The 16954-nt window shown below is 42.6% G+C and overlaps 1 protein-coding gene across 1 annotated transcript; it reads left to right on the top strand.

Moving 5' to 3' along the window:
- The first annotated feature begins 338 nt into the window (after positions 1-338).
- On the top strand, positions 339-15699 carry LOC113461252 (putative disease resistance protein RGA3). The gene is made up of 4 exons (XM_039117442.3): positions 339-1129; positions 7126-10378; positions 10480-10622; positions 15215-15699. The coding sequence occupies exons 1-3, from the start codon at positions 512-514 to the stop codon at positions 10572-10574; spliced, it is 3966 nt and encodes a 1321-aa protein (XP_038973370.3). The 5' UTR covers positions 339-511; the 3' UTR covers positions 10575-10622; positions 15215-15699.
- The last annotated feature ends 1255 nt before the right edge of the window (positions 15700-16954 follow it).

Raw genomic sequence — 16954 nt, 5'->3', positions numbered from 1 at the left:
CGCCATCCGCCGATTCTCCCACCGGAGCTCCTCCTTCTCGATTCGCGGCCGCCCCCGGGTCCAATTTCCAGCAACAGTTTCGATCAATGCAAGCAAGGAACAATGAGTTAGCAGACAAAATGGGACTTCATGTGCTTCCCCTTCTATCTTTTTAATAAAAAATCTCATTTGAAAAAAAAAATGCAAAAGTAAAGGAATAGGGATATATTAAAATAAGAGAGATTATTCCGATAAGCATGTCCATACCGATTATTTTTATCGATGCGAATATTGTGACTGGGAGTCACGGACTCCATTTGCGGCGGTCGATGGCAGCGAGATTCTGTCCCTCGGCAATTGTACGCCACCTTTAACTTGTGTGTCCAATAAAATCACCTTTTGCGAGTCATTTTTCATCCGCTGCAAGCATCCATCCGATGGTTAATTTCGTCTGGGGACGTAGCAACTCGAGCCGAATCCGGCGACGGATGGAGTCCTGCGAGGATCTGGATGCCATTTACTTCAGAAACTAATGATCCAAGGACGAGAGTTACAGTGCCCAGCATGGGCCGCCGAAAGTTTCCAGTTAGCTTCCGCTTGTTTTGGAAGGAAGGAGAGGGGGAAACCCATGCGCCGAAAGTTTTCGCCAGCTTCCGCTTCCCTTGACTCATGTCTTGCTTTTTTTTTTTTTTTTTTTTATTCTTGCATCGTCCTTTGCTGTCCCCATCCGCTACTAGGAAATATTCTGAAACGACCGGAGAAGCCGCTTGACTCATGTCATGCTCTTTTATTCTTGCATCGTTCCCACATTTCTTTCTTCTACGAAGCTAGGATGGCCGCCGCTATACTCCTCCCTCCCCTTGTCCAGGTGGTGCTGGAGAAATCCGTTTCCGCGATCCAGCGTGGCTTGGGAAAAATTTGGGGCGTCGACAAGGAGCTGGCCAGGCTCCAGAGCGCGCTGTCCCTCATCCAAGCTACGCTCCAGGACGTGGAGGAGAATCAGGCTACAGACCGGGCGGTCCGGGCGTTGAATGACTGGATAGCCAAGCTCAAGGATGCCGCCTACGACGCCGACAACATCCTGGATGAGGTCAACTACGAGGCTCTGCGGCGGGAAGCGGAAGAACATGGCAGCAAAATGATAAAAAAGGTGACGTTGAAATCATTGACATTTATTAATTTATGATTAATTGTATCAACTTAAGGTAGCTTTATTAAATTTTATTTTAATTGATTTGTGATCGATTATATCACGTCTCGAGATCTCATAATAAACCGTATATATATTTAAGACTGCAGATTATGTCAAAATAATGATAAATTTTTAAAATTTATTTTTTAACCAATAATTCACGCAATCTTCCAAAGTTTCAGCTTGCTGGAGGTGCCACGTCGTGCTGCAGGCGGTTGGCTCGTCACGCGCGGCCCGGGGGGGGGGGGGGGGGTTGGATTTTGTCACGTCCGACGGATGGGACAACAGTGGGTCGGCTCCCACCCACGAGAATCATGTAATTTGATTCGCACGCATGCAACTTATGCTGCAATTATGTGACCCTGCATCTAAATTAAGGCCAGCTTGCCGGAGTGTACTTTTTTTTTTTTTTTTTGGGCTGAAAACCAGAGTGCAATTTTGGCAGAAGAAAAATAAACAGTTACATCTTTCAATGGATGCAGCATTATCTGCTTACCGAGTTAGGTTCTTTAATGATGCGTGTAGATTTAAAAAATTCGGAACATACAAGACATCCTTGGATGCCGCACCATAATTTATTATATTACGTGTAATAAACGATTATTATTTATAGTAAATTAGTGCACATTGAACGGTTATTATTTATAGTAACATCTATTACATTATATCTAAAAATTAGTGCACATTGAACGGTTATTATTTATAGTAATATTTTAATATTTTATATACGGATCGGATCGAATATGGATTTAGTAAATTCAGAACCGATTCGAAAATAAAATGGGTTCAATTTTAAGATCCGACCCAGCCCTACAGGTTCTTCAAAACGAGTCGGATCGGATCTAAACGGATTAGGTCGGGTTACAGGTCAATCCGATCTATTTGCAGCCCAGAAAAAATAGAAAAAAATAAGATTATGAGCTATACTAGCCTAGTAAGCAACAAAATATTTTAGAATAGAGTCAAAGCATGCCAAATATTTAACCAAAATACAAACTAATAACTGAAAAATAAATCACAAATAATATAATTTTTTTCGAAACTTATTATCATTTTCACAAAAGTTTTTATACCAAAATCTCAGCATCAATAGGCTATGGCCACGTAACCCAGTAGCATGGATTGCACAAAGTGTCAAAAATCACTATTGTTAACCACCGGTGGCAACAGTATTCAAAAACCACTATTCTAACATCGGTAGCAACAGTGTCCAAAAATTACTATTTTAATCACTGGTGGCAACAGTATTCAAAAACCACTATTCTAATCATCGGTAGCAACGGTGTCCAAAAATCACCATTTTAATCACCGGTGGCAACGGGGTCCAAAAACCACTATTCTAATCATCGATGGCAATAGTGTCGAAACTAATTTCTCATAATACAAGTCGATAGGACCAATGAATAATTCCTATTGATGGGGCCATAACAGATTATAATTATGCCGAGAATACATACATATAAAAACAGATTTCATAAGTTGTCCAGTCATATTTTATAGATTTCATAGCATATAGCAAAATTTTTAAATGATATCTAATATGCTTGACCCATTTTACTAAGTACAAAATATATTTCAAAATTTAATCAACTAATAATTATTTTTTCAATAATTTGAAACATATACTTTAAAGCATTAAGTTACTTACCTTTTTTTGCTTTAAATTCCACTTTAGAGAAACAAATCAGATACACCTATTTAATGTCATTAAAATCATATTAATTTTAACATAATTTCAAAAGTCAAAATTAAATACTATGATCTCATGCCCCCAAATCAGTTCTATTCGAGCAAGGAGGATTCAACGGGTTAGAGGTAAAGATCGAGAGTGACCAAATCTAGCTGAGACTGAAGTAATGGCTAGTCAGCCACCTAGGTACTAGGGCAGTTCGGGGTTTTCAAATTGGGTTAACTTAAATCCGAGCTACAAGAAGGACAGGGCTTACACTAGGATCCTCGAGCTTGTCTAGAGGGAGAAAAAGGAGGAGAGATAGTCTCAACTCGGGTCTGAATTTGATCTGATCCAAATCTTGGGCTTGGTCCTAATTGTTCGGATCGACCATCAGAGGAAAGGTCTAGCTCTAGTCATAACGTGGGCTTGCTTAGGGAGAGAAAGAGATACACAATCTAAGGCTATTTAAGCTTTTGGGTTTTGATGCGGGGCAAAATGGATCGTCCAGCCCAAAACAAAAAGGCCGCCCAATTTTGGCCCAATAAATGCCAACACCGACCGGTTGGATCCTCGGTCCGACTCAGAATCATCATGGCCTCGGACTCTGCCAAAAGGTCCATCGACCTTCAATATTCGCCGACTCGCCCCGACCGGGCTCGGGGCGACCGCTTCAGTAGTACGCCCCGACTCTCGAGCTCGGGACGCTTCACCGAGTACACCTCGAAATTTAGAGAGCTGAGCTATCCTCGGCATCCGTCTAGTCGACCTCGCCAAACGCATGATGCAACCTCTCAACGAGTTCGAACTCGCCAACAGCCGCACCCATGTGTATGCCCACGCCCTCCTACGTGGCCATACATTACAACACCACCGCGCTACACTTCGAGAGCTGGCCCTCGACAGTCAAAGGACAGCACCATGACTACTCCGGCTATATCCTACTACGACTGTCAACACCTTACCGTTCTCGAGAACAGACAGCCCTATATGCCACTGGCCAATATTAGCTGCGCGCCATTTGACTCAGAGCCACCCCCTCTCATAATGAGGGCGGACAATGCCTCTGCCACCTGAGCCTCTCCACCGGAACTACAAATAGCCCGGTCAAGTAACTTCTAAGGGACTTTTGGCTGGACCAAACTTATCCCACTTTAACTTGATTGTCGGAGGGCCCACACCGAAAATACCAGTGAGGCTTTGTGCAGGTCCGCCGCCGCCGCCGCCGCCGCGCAGGAGGTGGCCCCGTCTTCTTCCTCCAAATAACCAGCAGCTCCTTTGACTCCCCCGGCGTGGTCACCTTCGGGCCAGATTCGAACCACAACAGGTTTGATCCACTTAGTTAAGTTCGATCAGAGGCTTGACCTATTTAGTCCGATTCGACTAAAATTGGAAAAGGGATATTTGGCCTAGGTCAACTTGGATCAATTAATGTATCCGGTACGCAATGAACGGACTCGGCCCACAATGGATCAATAGGGCCAAAAAGGCCCAAAAGAAATACAGCCAAAAATAGATGAGTAGGGCCCAAAATGAATGATCACGACCCAAAATGAACATGGCCCACAATGGACGAACAGGGCCCAAAATGAATACGGCCTATAACGGATGAATGGGCCCACAATGAATGAATGGGCCCACAAAGAATGAGTAGGCCCACAACGGATGAACAGGCCCACAATGAATGAATGGGCCCACAACGGATGAAGGGGCCCACAATGGATGAACGAGCCCACAATGGGTGAACGGGCCTATAATGGGTTAACAAACCCACAACGGATGAATGGGCCTACAATGGATGAATGGGCCCATGATGGTTGAACGACCCAAAATGGATGAACAGGCCCATAACGAATGAGCGGGCCCCCAATGGTTATGGCCCAATAGGGGCCAAAATGCTAAACTGACCCATTTTTGGCCCACAATGGGCACAACCCAACAAAGTTAACATGCCCAATAGGGACCAAAATGGGGACAGCCCAAAAGGGCCCAAAATGAATGAACTGGGCCCAAATTCAAACAAAACCCTAATGAATAATCACATCCCAAAATTGGGGTTCTTCATCCGGTTGAGAACACAAGAAGGAGGAGAAGATGAGAGGAAGGAGAGGAGAGGAGAGTTTCCAGCGGCGGCCAGCCTAGGGGCTGTCGGCCAGCCGTTGACGGCTATAGCAGCCGGTTGCTGCTGCGGCGGCTGGTGAGAAGAGGAAAAAATCGAGTCCTCCATTTGGATCCAGAATAGGAGAAATGAAAAGAAAACTTGATTCGACTATAGATCGAAGAGTAGAGGAAAGGGGGCTTACTAGCGATCGACGGAGGCGGCGGGTCTCAGCCATGGGTGGCCAACCGGCGACGTCTAGTGGCTGCTTCCATTGGCAAAGATAGATCTCAAATCAAGAGAAAAATAGGGGAATGGCTACAAAATGTCTTCGAGCGGCGCTCGGCCTTGGTGGCGCGTCGGTCACCGGAAGGAAAGGAGGAGAAGGAGGGAGAGGGAGGAGACGAAGGAGAAGCTTAAAGGTGGATCAGAGTGGATTGATCTCTGGAAGGAGGCGGTTTTTTTTATAAGTGGGTTTTGGCCTGCTCACCATCATGATTCTCACGGCAGTTGATTAGAATTAGCGGCCGTTCAAGTGGCTGTGGGGCTGCCGTGGAACGGCCGCGGTGCCCCACTTCCATCTCGCCCAAAGAAGCTGGAGAGGATCGTGATCCTCTGTTCTGGCTCCTTACAAGGGCCTTGGGCTGAAGTTGGCTGGGCTGCCGGCTCCAGCACGTTATCTTGTAGATTGTGCCAAACTTAGTTGGTCTTACCAAACTTCACCTTGATTGATTTGTGATTGATTGTGCCAAACTTAGCCAGCCTTACCAAACTTCGTCAGCCTCCTAGTCTATATAAAGGCTGCTCCTGTATATTGTAACAGACAAGCAGAAATACAATTCTCTTCTCTTATTCTTCTTTTCAACATGGTATCAGGCCCACCGAACACGTAACCTATTGCCATCCTCTTTTTCACCTTTTTTGTGGTCGTCGTCGCTCATAGATCCTCTGTTTCTTCTGCCTTATTTGGGAGGGATAGCCGAGGCTTCGGCCTCGGCGACTTTCAAAGCCCCTTCTTCTCATCGAGAACCTTGTAAAATCATAGCCTTCTTTCTTCCTTCTTTTTCTCTTGAATTATTTTTTGTTATTTTCTCATTATTTTTTTGTTTGACTTTCAATTAAAAAAAAATTGTTGGGCTACCGTGGATGCTTTCTTCATGTGAAGGGTTTTTTTTTTGGGGGCGTTGTCTTCTTCCCAAGCTGAAACCCTAGCAGCAGCGTACCACACTGTACCGTTAGAAGCTTAGTGGGTAAACTTGGCCGGCGCGGTCTCTCTCCAAACCCAGCAACAACGCGCCAAATCATACCGTCAGAAGCTTAGCGGATAAACTTGGCGGGCGCGGTCTCACTCAAAACTCCAGCAGCAGCGCGCCAAACCGTACCGTCAGAAGCTTGGCAGATAAACTTGGTAGGCACAGTATTGCACCAAACCTCAGCAGCAACACGTCAAACTGTACTGTCAGAAACTTGGCGGATAAACTTGGCAGGCGCAGTCTCGCTTCAAACCCCAGCAGCAACGCGTCAAACTATACTGTTACAAGCTTGGCAGGTAAACTTGGCAGATGTGGTCTCGCTCCAAACCCTAGCATCAGCGCACCACACCGTACCGTCAGAAACTTGGCTGGTAAACTTGGCAGGTGCGGTTTCGCTCTTGATCATGGATGCGTACATCTGCATAGCGCCGTCCCATTCCTCAATCTCTGGCTTTATTTGCTGCCCTCGGCTTTTTCATCATCCAGTACGAGTTCTCTTGCTCTTTTTCTATGGTGCTTTGTCTACGAGCATCGTTGAGCTTTGGTTGCCTTATCTCTGAGATCTGTCCTCACCGCGGACATCTTCACGAAAGCTCATTCTCCTGGCATCTTTCGAGATCTTGTTTCCAAACTCAAGTTCGTGTCCATTTTACCGCATTAAGTTTGAGGGGGGATGTTAAAATTATATGATTGATTAGTACCTTAATTAATTTGTGATTAATTGTGCCAAACTTGGTTGGCATTACTAAAGTTCACCTTGATTGATTTGTGATTGATTATGCCAAACTTAGTCGGCCTTACCAAACTTCACCTTGGTTGATTTGTGATTAATTGTGTCAAATTTAGTCGACCTTAACAAACTTTGTCAGCCTCTTGCTACTCCTCTACATTGTAATTCTCTTATTTTTCTCTTCTTCCACAAATATTTCAACAGGTACAGGGCTTCTTTTCCTTCCACAATTCTCTAATGTTTCGCTTTAGAATGGCCCAAAAGATAGCAGCAATCGTGGGAAGAATGGATGACATTGCCGCGGAACAATCCAAGTTCGTATGGAGAAACGGTCGTGGTGGTGGTGGTGACATTGTTACTCGGCTTGGAGAAACTGATAGACTGCAAACCCATTCCTTTATCAGCGAGTCAGAAGTCATTGCAAGGGAAGAAGACAAAATGAAGATTGTGGAGCTGCTCATCAGTCGAAGTGGAAGCCGGAGCGCTACAGTTGTTCCAATTTTCGGGATTGGGGGCCTTGGAAAGACGACGCTCGCACAGATGGTGTATAACGACGAGAGAGTGGTACAACATTTCCACAAGCAGATTTGGGTCTGTGTTTCGGATGATTTTGATGTCCGGAAGATTGTTAGGGCAATTATTGAATCGGCTACTAACAAAAAATGCAAGGTTTCAGATATGGATCCGTTGCAGAAGGAGCTTAGAGAAATCTTGAGAGCAAGAAGATTCCTTCTGGTGTTAGATGATGTATGGAATGAGAATGAAGAGAAATGGTGTGGGTTGAAAGATTTGCTAACCGTCGGCGCAGATGGCAGTTCAGTTATGGTGACTACCCGCAGTAAGATAGTTTCATCAATTGTGGGTACGGTCGAGGCTTATCAATTGGCTCCCTTGTCTGAGCAGGACTGCTGGATTTTGTTCAAGAAGCGAGCATTTGAGAGCACAGAAGAACCCCAGAAGTTGGCAACAATAGGCAAGCAGATTGTCAAGAAGTGTGGGGGCTTGCCCTTGGCAGCAAAAACACTAGGCAGCTTAATGCGCCTCAAGAGTGAGGAGTGGGAATGGAGGTCCGTGATGCAGAGTGAAATTTGGGAATTACGAGATGATAGGATCCTGCCCTCGTTGAAGCTAAGCTATAATCACTTGCCTTCCCATTTGAAACAGTGCTTTTCTTATTGCGCCATCTTTCCAAAGGATTATGAAATAGACAAAGATATGCTAATTCAATTATGGATGGCTAATGGTCTCATTCCAACCCAAGGAAACATGGAATTTGAGGAGAAGGGCCATGAAATTTTTACTGAGCTTGCATGGAGGTGTTTCTTCCAAGAAGTAAAGGAAATTAAAAGATGGTATGATAGTGATACAAAAACGACATGCAAGATGCATGACCTCATGCATGACCTTGCATCATCCATCATGGGAAATGAATGTCGTATTTTTGACAATCCTGAAAGCATTTCAAATAGAAATAGCAAAATTCGTCATTTGTCCATAAATTATTTTGCAGACCTATCAAACATAGACACCTCATCCTCTGCTAAGACCTTGCGGACGCTATTGTTATTGGGTCATGGTGCACTTGTCAATCCTCATTCCCGGGCCACCTTGTCAAAAAACATGTATTTGCGAGTGCTAGACTTGAGTTACACTAGCATATCAGATTGTCATATATCTATGGAGCGTTTCAAACTATTACGGTACCTGGATATCTCTTTCAGTGATATTGAAACCTTACCTGAAAACATATGTAGCCTCATTTGTTTGCAAACTTTGAAGCTCATCCACTGTGAAGGTCTTCTCCAGCTCCCAAGAGGAATGAGAAACATGACCAATCTAAGGCATCTGTACCTTGATGGTTGTTATAGTTTAAGGTGTATGCCCAAAGGGATGGGGCATTTGAAACATTTACGGACACTCACAAGGTATATACTTGGCAATGAGTCTGGAAGTGGCGGCATAGGAGAGCTGAAGAATTTAAACCTCCAGGGAATGTTAGAGTTGTGTAACCTTGAGAATGTAAATAGTGAAGAAGATGCTCGCGATGTCAATTTAGGTTCCAAACACTATCTTCGAGTGCTGAAGTTAGACTGGGGGATGTCAGCTGATCGACAGGAGGAAGGACATGTGGAGAATGTGCTTGAAGCCCTTCAACCTCCTCACAGCTTAAAAAAGTTCACACTGCAGAATTACAGAGGCGCCCAGTTTCCAGCTTGGTTGAGGCAAGATCCAATGCTCCTTAATAGTCTAGTTGAAATCATTATGACAGGTTGCAACAGATGTGAGCATCTTCCACAGCTTGGACAACTTCCTTTCCTGGAAATTCTAGAGATAGGAAATATGAATTCCGTGAGGTACATGGGTGGCACCAGTTTCTATGGCAGTGCAGGCACAGACCAAAACAGTACACCGTTCCCTTCACTGAGGAAAATCAGGTTGCATAATATGGATAATTTGGAAGAATGGGAGGGCATAAGAGGGAGGCCATCATTTCCTCAGCTTGCTAGCTTGAAAATCAGCAGCTGCTCTAGACTAAGGAACATTCCACTGTTTCCTACAACTCGAAATCTTGAGATAGAATATTGCTCAGCCCTGCTTCCTGCCGAAGGGTTCTTCGGATGTATGAATACTCTAGAAAGATTAGAAATGCGGGAGTGTCATGAACTGACACTGCTGCTAGAGCAGGAGGAGGTTGACTCCAGGGCATCCCTTCAAGAATTGACTATTAGAGGTTGCCAGAAGCCTATGTTTTCATCATCATCGCTGGGGCTGTGGAAGAAAATGAACTCTCTCCAGTCTCTGTCAGTAGAATGTTGTGATGGCCTAAATTTCTTGCCGGTTGAGGTTCTCCAAGGTTTGAGCTCCCTCAAATGTCTACGAATTTGTTATTGTCGCAACCTAATTGGCTCGTCATCATCAGAATTCGATGGTGGGTTGCAATTGCAGCACCTCACTTCCCTTGAAAAGCTTGCCATTACAGGATGTGAGCAGTTAGCCAACCTTCCACAGGACTCACTAAAGCACCTCAGCACTTTGAAAGTAATTGAACTAGGTGGCTTCCAAGATATGACAATATTACCTGATTTCCCACAATCGCTTCTGCAAGCAATCATTTCCAAATGCCCTAACGTCTGCTCCTTGCCGGCAGGGCTGGGATGCTGCACTGCTCTAGTATGCCTTAGAATTCAAGACTTACCGAACCTCAGCTCATTGCCCGAGGGGAGGCAAGGCCTTAATGCACTTGAGGAATTGACTATTACCGACTGCCCTAAGCTGATCTCATTGCCAAACAGTTTGCTACCGTGCCCTCGTAACCTTAAGTGCCTGTGGGTTAAGAATTGTCCAGAATTGGAGACACAATGCATGAGGGGAGGAGAGTATTGGGGCTTTGTTTCAGATATCCCAGTCAGATCAATGATGGCAGCGGTGGAGCATGACAACAGGAGCAGCAGCAGAGGTTGGTCACTCCTCACTCTGATGAGTAAATTTTTTGCCTACTATGGTTATGAATGTAACAGAAGTAAAATTAAACGAACTTCATTCATTTGGACTGTCCAGGTCAGCGATCACGATTATCGATGATTGGGCTGCAGTGCTGCTTTGTGGAAAGCAAAGAAGGATCTACCATCCGATCTCGACTTCAACGACATTGACAGCTTTGAGGATACCAATCCTGCCTAAGCACCCATGATAAATTTCAGGTTGTTCTTAATCTGTTGTGGTGCCCTTCATCTGATGTGTTCCAACTGTTTACAATACTTTGTACAACCATGCTGCAATTCTTCTCAACGTTTTCTCTTTCCTGTTCTTTCTGTGCTGCCACTAAGTATTTTTAGTTTAATTACAAGGCTCATCCTTTGCAACCATTAAACTTATTCACCTCTGCAACTTTTAGAGACACTTCTCTCGTTCCCTTTTCTGTAGTTCAGTTTAAGTAAATGTCAGGAAAACCATCAGCAGCTTTCTATAATTTATTGCATGACTGATGATTAGGGTGCTAGATGGCACTCAGTAACCTGACAATTTGTCCTATTATTTGCTAATGATTGGGTAGGCAATGAGTTGTGGACTTAATTTTCAGTGGATCTGGGCTGCAGTTAGAATTTTATATTCCCTCTAGGTTTGGGTTTGGATCATGTCAAATTGAACAATCTGCAATGAATATTATATTTGTCATTAGGGGACTCTGTGGCAACCAATGGGTGTGATTGGGAATGGGTAAGGTCAAGAAAAACTTGCATGCGAGTTATAGTTTGGTCTATTTGAGATGAATTCTAATGATGATTATAATTGTTGGGAGGCTTTACAGCAAACCTGTCTTATTGTTTTATAGCACTTGAAGAGGAGAGGGTTAGGCTGTAATTTGTCAAGTAAAAAAAAAAAGGGTCAGTACTATTGTTCGTTTAGCAGGAAATAATTAATACTATGGCTATAAGGATTTTTTAAGAACAATATGCAAGTTAAGAGTGTAAAAGCTTTCACTTGATGGGAATATGGATTAGATGGATTAATAAGCTGACTGAGCTTAATGATTGCGTATAATATGACAATGTCCTGATTTTTTTCTATTTTTAATTTTTTTCCTTTTTTCCCTTCATCATACCAAGGGGTTGTGGGATGATTTTAGATATAGCTCAGTCCTTACTTGGGTTCATATGGTTATGCATTCTTTGTACTTTACATCCATAAAAAATTGTTTTATTGTCTATTCACACCCTTAAAGAGGGTTAGGGTGCTTCTAAACTTCATAATGGATTTGCATAAAAACCAATTACTAGTTCATGTTGCAATGCATATCTGGGTCCTACATTTGTAATTGATTTTTGGAACCTAATTTTTTGGTATATTACTTTACTCTGAAAACTGCTTGAATTGTTTGATTGAGGATCCACAAGCATAAAGGAACTTTGCAGCATATCTCAATTTTACTTCTTAATAGCTTTTTTTTCTTTAAATAACTGTTCTTTTAACCTCCCTATGTCTCTTGCATCTCTGAATCTGATATCTGCTCTGTTCTCCACTTCAAGATTCTGAGATATAGTAGAAATAAAGTATGAACTTTCAGGTTAACTAAAAGTATAAAATAATTGATAAACTGCTTAAGATGGTGTAAGTCTAGTCCAATAAAGATCAGTCGAGGCCTTGATGCGAATAGGGGTTCTATTTGCAAATTGCAATACAGGGTTCTGAAAGATGTCGGGAAAGTTCATCAATATTAGATGGGAAGTTACACCAAGGATTTGAGAAGCATAGAATGTCTGGAAACGCAGACCTTGATTGGACTAAATGGGGAAGATGGATTCATAAAGACATTGGATGGCTTTGGTTATTTCTTGTTGACCCATTGTTATAGTTATGGCAATTGAAGCATGAATAGTTAATGCTTCCTTTTGTCTTAAAAAATTTGAAATTATGAGTATTCAGGACAATGTCACATATCTGACATTGTTATCCACTATTGCACCTCATCTGTCTCATGCATACATCCGCCTATTCTTGTAGGTGTGAGCTTAATTTTGTTTTTTCATTTGCTAACTACTGATATCTGTTCATATTATTTTAATTTCAAATTTCCAGTATGAACTTGCATGATGCCCTGCACTAGCTCTTTTTATGAAAGTTTTTAATTACTGATTCTTTTATTGCTTTATCTACTGTCTACGTTCTTCTCAGCTACAATGTGAATGGTATCCCTTCTTTTGTTTTACTCTCCTTCATAGCACGTACTCTCACACGGTGCCTCCTTTCTTTTTGCTTCAAGGGTCATATTTCCCTCGGCACTGGATTGACTTGTTTAAATGAGAAGAAATAACTAATATATTGTACCAGTATTTTCTTCTCATTTATTGTATTGTTTTCGCAAGATAACGCAGCCCAAGGCCCTTGTGAAGAGCCAGAACAGAGGATAGTGATCGCGATCCTCTCCACCTTCTTTAGGTGAGATGGGAGCGGGGGCGCCGCGGCCGTTCCGCGACAGGCCCACGGCCACCCCGTGGCCGCTTGAATGGCCACAAATTCTGATCAGCTGTCATGAGAATCGCGGCAGTTAACGGGCCAAAACCCACCTATAAAAACTCCTCCTTCCAAAGATCAATCCACTCTGATCCACCTTTGAGCCTCCCCTCCATCTCCTCCCTCTCCCTCCTTCTCCTCCTTTCCTTCTGGTGGCCGGTGCGCCACCCCGGCCGAACGCCACCCGAAGACATTTTGTAGTCATTCCCTTGTTTTTTTCCTTGATTTGAGATCTATCTTTGCCGATGGTAGCAGCCACTGGACGCCACCCGTTGCCACCCATGGCTATGATCCACCGCCTCCGTCGCTCGCTGGTAAGCTTTCTCCCCTCTATTTTTCCATTTCAAGTCAAACCGAAGCCACTTTGGCATCTCTGTTCGGGCTAAATTGAGGACACACACTTGGTCTCTACCTTCTTGCTGGCCGCGCAACGGGTGGCTGGAGCTCCTCCCTCTTCCCCCTTCTTTCTCTTCCTTCACCCTGTTTTTCTCCTTCTTCTTTCTTTAGTTTCTTTCCATTTTCTCTTGTTACTATATATATATATATATATATATATATATATATATATATATATATATATATATATATATATATATATATATATATATATATATATATATATATATATATATATATATATATATAATGATTGATGATGAAGAACACCATTTTGGGTCGTGATTGGGCCATGGTCATTCGTTTGGGCCCTGTTCGAATTTGGGCCTAATGCATTTATTTTGGGCCCTGTTGGTCATGCCCATTTTGGGCTCTGTTCACTTATTTGGGCCGTGCCAATGTGGCCAAGCTTGGGCCTTGTTCATCATGTTGGGTCATGCTCATTGTAGACCATATACTTTTTGGGCCATGTTGGGCCCTATTCACTCTGCTGGGTCGTGTCCATTGTGGGCCGTATATCTTTTGAGCCCTGTTTACCTATTGTGGGCCACGATCATTCATTTTGGGCCCTGCTTATCTATTGTAAGCTATATTTCTTTTGGGCCTTGTTGGGCCCAGTTCATCCATTGTGGGCCGAGTCTGTTCATTTTGGACCAGATACATTGATTGATTTAGGTCAACCCAGGCCAAATATCTCTTTTTGATTTTGGTCAAATTGGACTGAATAGGCCAAGCCTCTGATTGAACATAACTAAGTGGATCAAGCCCAAAAGCTCAACTAGCCTTGAATCGTGTATCTTTTTCTCTCTCTAAGCAAGCCCACATTTTGACTAGATCTGGACCTTTCTTATAATTGTCGACCCGAGCCACTCAGACCGAGCCCAAGATCAAGATCAAACCAAATCCAGACCTGAGCTGAGATTTTCTCTTCTCTTTTTCTCACTTTAGAAATGCTCGGAGATCCTAGTGTAAGCCTTATTCTTCTTGTTGCTCAGATCAATGTTTAACTAGTTTAGAGACCATGAATCGCCTCGGTACCTAGGTGGTAGATCAACTATGACTTCAACCCCAACTAGATTTGACCACTTTCGATCTTCACCTCTGACATGTTGAATCCTCCTTGTTTGGATCGAACTGATATGGGGGCATGAGACCATAGTATTTTATTTTCATTTCTGAAATTATATTAAAATTAATAACATTTTAATGATATTAAATAGGTGTATGTAACACGTTTGTTTAAAGTGGGATTTAAAGCAAGAAGAGATAAGTAACTTAATGCTTCAAAGTGTATTTTCCAAATTACTAGCAAAATAATTATTAGTTGATTAAATTTTGAAATATATTTTGTATTTAGTAAAATAGGTCAAGCATGTTAGATATCATTTGAAAATTTTGCTATATGCTATGAAATCTGTAAAATATGACTGGGCAACTTATGCAATTTATTTTTATATGTACGTATTCTCAGCATGGTTAGGATATGTTCTGGCCCTGCCAATTGAAATTATTTGTTGGCCCTGTCGACTTGTATCTATGAGAAACTAGTTTCGACACTGCCCCACTAGTGATTAGAATAGTGGTTTTTGGACACCGTTGCCATCAGTTATTAGAATTGTAGTTTTTGGATACCGTTGCCACTTGTGGTTAATAATAATAGTTTTTGGTATTTTGTGCGATCCATGCCATTAGGTTACGTAGTCATAGCCTATTGATGTTGGAATTCTAATATCAGAGTTTTTGTAAAAATGTCATTTGTGATTTATTTTTCAGTCGATAATTTTATATTTTAATTAAATATTTGGCATGTTTGGCCCCACATTTGGGGTATTGTGTTGCTTACTGGGCTAGTGTAACTCATCATCCTATTTTTTCTATTTTTCAGATTCAGACACGTGATCACACGGGACTTGGAAAGTGCGCTAGATTCTTGAAGATTTCTTTCAGTTATTGGCATTTTAGATAGACTAGTTAGAGAAATTGATTTATGTTGTCATATGTTATTTTGAAACTTTGGAAGATTGCTTTGAGTAAATTATTAATAAAAAAAATCAGAAATTTGTCATTGCTTTGATATAATGCAGAGCCTTGCATGCCTGTACGGTCTGTCGTGCAGGTGTGCGGCATCTGTCGCACTCTGGGCCCAAGGCGTGACAGTTTCCATATGTATGGCTTCAATTATTCATCTAAGAGACCCCCCAGATTGATGCTGCTACTATAATTATTATGCCATTATACACCATATTCTTCTCACCTCAGATAATTTCCTTAAGCTATTTCTAGGATTTTGAAATTGTTATTTCTCTACTTTTGGATTGGATGTTATATCTCTTTTCCATTGCATTATAAAATTCTTATTTTTGTTCTCCAGTGCAGTATCTATATGTAGAATATTGCTTGTAACGTTTTTCTGTCACAAATTTTGTAAAGGTTGCAATGATATTTAGGCTTTACCCTTCCATCAGCAGAATTTGGTGTATAAGTTGCCTATCTTGATGATTCAGGATACAGTTTGCACCAAGATGGTGCGTGTTCGGTTGATGACAAGCTGATAACACATATCTTTTATAGGGAAGCAGTTATTTAATTCTTCACTCCATAGTGCTGTCACTACAGCAAAATTAGTTTTCGCCGACGTTTTTTTGCCGACGCTTGTATGTAGCGCCTAAAAAGCCCGACGCCTTTAAAAGGCGTCGGCATAATATGACGCTAATTAGCATCGTCGTATTATACAACCTACGACGACGCGTATTCGTATCATCGAAAACCTAATTCTAAACAAAACCCAGCGGCCGCCCCCTTCTCCCCCATCTTCGATCGATATCAAGCCCTAGCCGACCCTAGCTCCTCCCTCCTCTGCCTCCACGCTCTCCAAAACCTAGGGTTTCTAGGGTTTCCGGAGCGCCGACCCTTGTCCCCTCCTCCTCCCTCCTCTTCGGTGGCAACAGTCCAGTATGCGGCGTCCTCCGCACACCGGCTCCCCACCCTCTCCTCCAACCGCTTCTCCCGACGAATCTCCAGCCGAATGTATGGAAGATATTTTTCTTATTCCGTTCTAATTTCGCAGTTTTGATCTCGTGATAGCGTTATAATCTCTAAATGTTTTGATTAACTTGGTGAAATATAATGTTGGTAAAATGAAGAATAAAGAAAACGAGCAATAATCAGCATTTATGACTTTTGTATTCAGTTTTGGTCTACATGCCTATGTTTTTCTAACTCTCATGTCAAAAATCGCGAAACCTTATCTCATTTCCTTTTGTATTCTCTTTTTTTTTTTTCCCCTTTGTACTTCATCCATCTGTTGTTATAATAACATGGTAGCAGAGCAATGGTACTTCTAGATTTGCGCTTTCCAGAGACTTGGGCTTCTTCTGTTCATTACTATCTCCGGTACAATGGATTGCCTCTTGCTCTGACTCCTCTTACAGATATGTAAGTGTTGGGGGAAATAAAGTTTCCCCCAAATGACATAAATACCCCTAAGAAGCCGTACAACCTCCGATCCCGGACAGCCGAAGTCAGCGTCCGACCTCGGAACGCTCGGCCACAAGATGACCGACCCCGAAACCTCCGACCTAAGAGAAACCCCGATGTCCGAGGACCGTACTCTAACACCCTTCCG

The sequence above is a fragment of the Phoenix dactylifera genome, chromosome 17 (assembly GCF_051530095.1).
Source record: "Phoenix dactylifera cultivar Ajwa chromosome 17, Ajwa_hap1_PhDact_Kaust_v1.1, whole genome shotgun sequence".
In the NCBI taxonomy this organism is placed as follows: Eukaryota; Viridiplantae; Streptophyta; class Magnoliopsida; order Arecales; family Arecaceae; genus Phoenix; species Phoenix dactylifera.
The sequence above is the reverse complement of the archived record's forward strand: the minus strand, read 5'-3'. Positions and strand labels throughout refer to the sequence as shown.